The 2,448-nt window shown below is 40.4% G+C and overlaps 1 protein-coding gene across 1 annotated transcript in view; it reads left to right on the forward strand.

Annotated features, from left to right (window-relative positions):
* The first annotated feature begins 411 nt into the window (after positions 1-411).
* LOC143035553 (protein Wnt-7b-like) overlaps positions 412-2,448 on the forward strand; it is a 32,003-nt gene continuing 29,966 nt past the window's right edge. Inside the window, exon 1 of the mRNA XM_076202420.1 lies at positions 412-476. Within this exon, the coding sequence (XP_076058535.1) occupies positions 412-476 (65 nt within the window). The remainder of the gene's footprint in view (positions 477-2,448) is intronic.

Genomic DNA, 2,448 nt, shown 5'->3' on the forward strand with positions numbered 1-2,448 from the left:
TGATAGCCGCCTCGCGATTTCATTCCTCGGTTGAGAAGTCCTCAGCCCTGTCTCTCTCTCTCTCTCTCTCTCTCTCTCTCTCTCTCTCTCTCTCTCTCTCTCTCCCCCCCTTTGAGACCCGACAGTCACCTCATCATCACCCCATTAATAAAATCATTTGCCGCCTACCACGAACAGAGCTGTACAGTGATCCAATATCCTGGAATGGAGGTTGGTGGGGAGGCGAACCTTTCGTCGGCCATTGCATGGGGTCCTTTTACGACCTCCTTCAGGTCCCGGGCCCAGGGTCGGGGGTCCGGACCCTCATTGGGGCCGCACCATCACGGGGTCCCCCCGCCCTCCGCCCTCGGTTGAGGAAAATCATTTCATGGCAGCCAGAACAAAATCTTTGAAGGGAGCCATTGTGTTGAAATGTCAGCACAGGCCTTTGTATCACACTGGGCACATTTTACGTGGATACCGCAGATTCGTTCGATGTTGGTGGTCGGAGTGTCACACTTATTTTTCATCCTACCTCCGATTAATCGGTGATATCACCCACCTTCAGCACTTTTTTTTCGGCCGTAAAATCACTCTCTGGCAAATTATTTTGTTTTCTCGATAATTTACATAGCATGGAATTTGGTGTACCGGAGGAAATGTAATGTCTTCCAGCATGTCGGATTCCTTCCCGAAAACTGCGGGACAAAAGTCGAAGGAAAAATTGCCTAATGTGATAACGTCTTTAGATAGTATAAGTCTGCAAGCAACACCATCGTACTAAGGAATGTTGACGATGGATTTCCATGGCGAAACCACACTCTCTGGCGACCTTTGGGACCATGAAGAGGACAGATACACAAATGTAAACAAACACTAGCAGGCAAAAAAAAAAAAAAAAATGTATTTCCCAGTTGCTGTCATCGTCTTTCCTTTTCCTTCTGATTTTCTTTTTCTTTTCTTTTTTCTTCTTCTTCCTGATTTCCGATTTGATTTCATTTTCTACGCCAAAGAAACATTACACTACTGACACTTTGATACATAAAATCAACAAATCGACAGACAAGACCCAAAACAAGACCTGAACAGAGTCTAAAGGCACTAGAGGGTCTATCACACTGAGCTATTTTTCCTCCGACATTTTAACCTCCAACCTCCATTGGAACAACTAGAATATGACTTCGTTACAGAAATCTAGACTTCTTTGAGAACATTTCAACAGTATGTCTAACATTCTTATAGTTTTACAATCTTTCAGTTCATCCTTCAGCTTTGCTATACTATATGACAGAAAGATAATTTGATATTTGGAGATCCGAAAGATAAAATATTGTAACCGAAGTCGTTTTTACTCAAACGAACTCTCAACTGTCGACGCCGGTGAAGCCCGTGGAAGCCTAGTGTGATAGTCTCCTCCACCTCATCGCACCCGACAAACCATTATAGATAGACTCTTCACATAGATTTTCGCAAATGTAAACAATATCACATCTCAGTCCCAGCGTTACCGCTTCCATTAGTGTTTGATCAGGCATTAAGCTGGCCATGCATTAGTGCACTTATCAATCGACACTGCTCGTTTAGGTTATCTCATATTGTAAACAAAGCCAGTGTTGCCACATTTCGAGATGTTTAAATCACAGTTTCTTTCAACATAGACAGTGATGCCACTTCTCTCCAAATATCAGAGTCGCAGGTTGAGTCCCTTGTGACTCCTCAGCAAACCTAAAAATAAATAAATAAATAAACAAACAAACAAACAAACAAACAAACAAACAAACAAACAAACAAACAAACAAACAAACAAATAAATAAATAAATAAATAAATAAAATCGACGTCAGCTCTAGGAAGCGATGCCTCTTCGGAATGAAATAAATTGTAGTTCACCAAAATAGAAAATAGAAAAATCGTCACTGTATCGAAGAATCAAAAGCCTAATCCCCTTACATTGATGACATCTCCTTTTTCGAAAATAAGGCTTTATCGACTATCAATTCTAAATAATTTTACAATGTTAATGGTGTTTATAAAGATGACTTAACCTTTTCAGTCGCATATGATGATGTGATCTTAGCCAGTACAAAATATGTAAAGAGTATCACGGTACCAAATGGGTTGATATAGTGAGGCAAGGTTTCCTCAGCTGAATAAAATTGTCTGGCAATAACTATGGAATCTACAAGTCTGGCTTCAACTCCATCATATCCTTCAGCACCATAAAGATAATAATTTCGTTATCGACGATATTACTGTGAGACATGACACACGTTTGACAAATATGGCAACGTTGTGTTTGTTGACATGAGGCTCTGTTTACATCATAACGTAAACTAACAACGCCACACTTTAATATTCCCGCTCACAAATTCATCCAGAAAGTAGTCGCTATTTACTAACTCCTGATTCTAGGAAGTCCAACTCACTATAACTGATTCTTATTTACCATACTAAGCACACAATATCGAAC

Source organism: Oratosquilla oratoria, chromosome 19, assembly GCF_046742065.1.
Source record: "Oratosquilla oratoria isolate Oo_2021 chromosome 19, ASM4674206v1, whole genome shotgun sequence".
NCBI lineage: Eukaryota > Metazoa > Arthropoda > Malacostraca > Stomatopoda > Squillidae > Oratosquilla > Oratosquilla oratoria.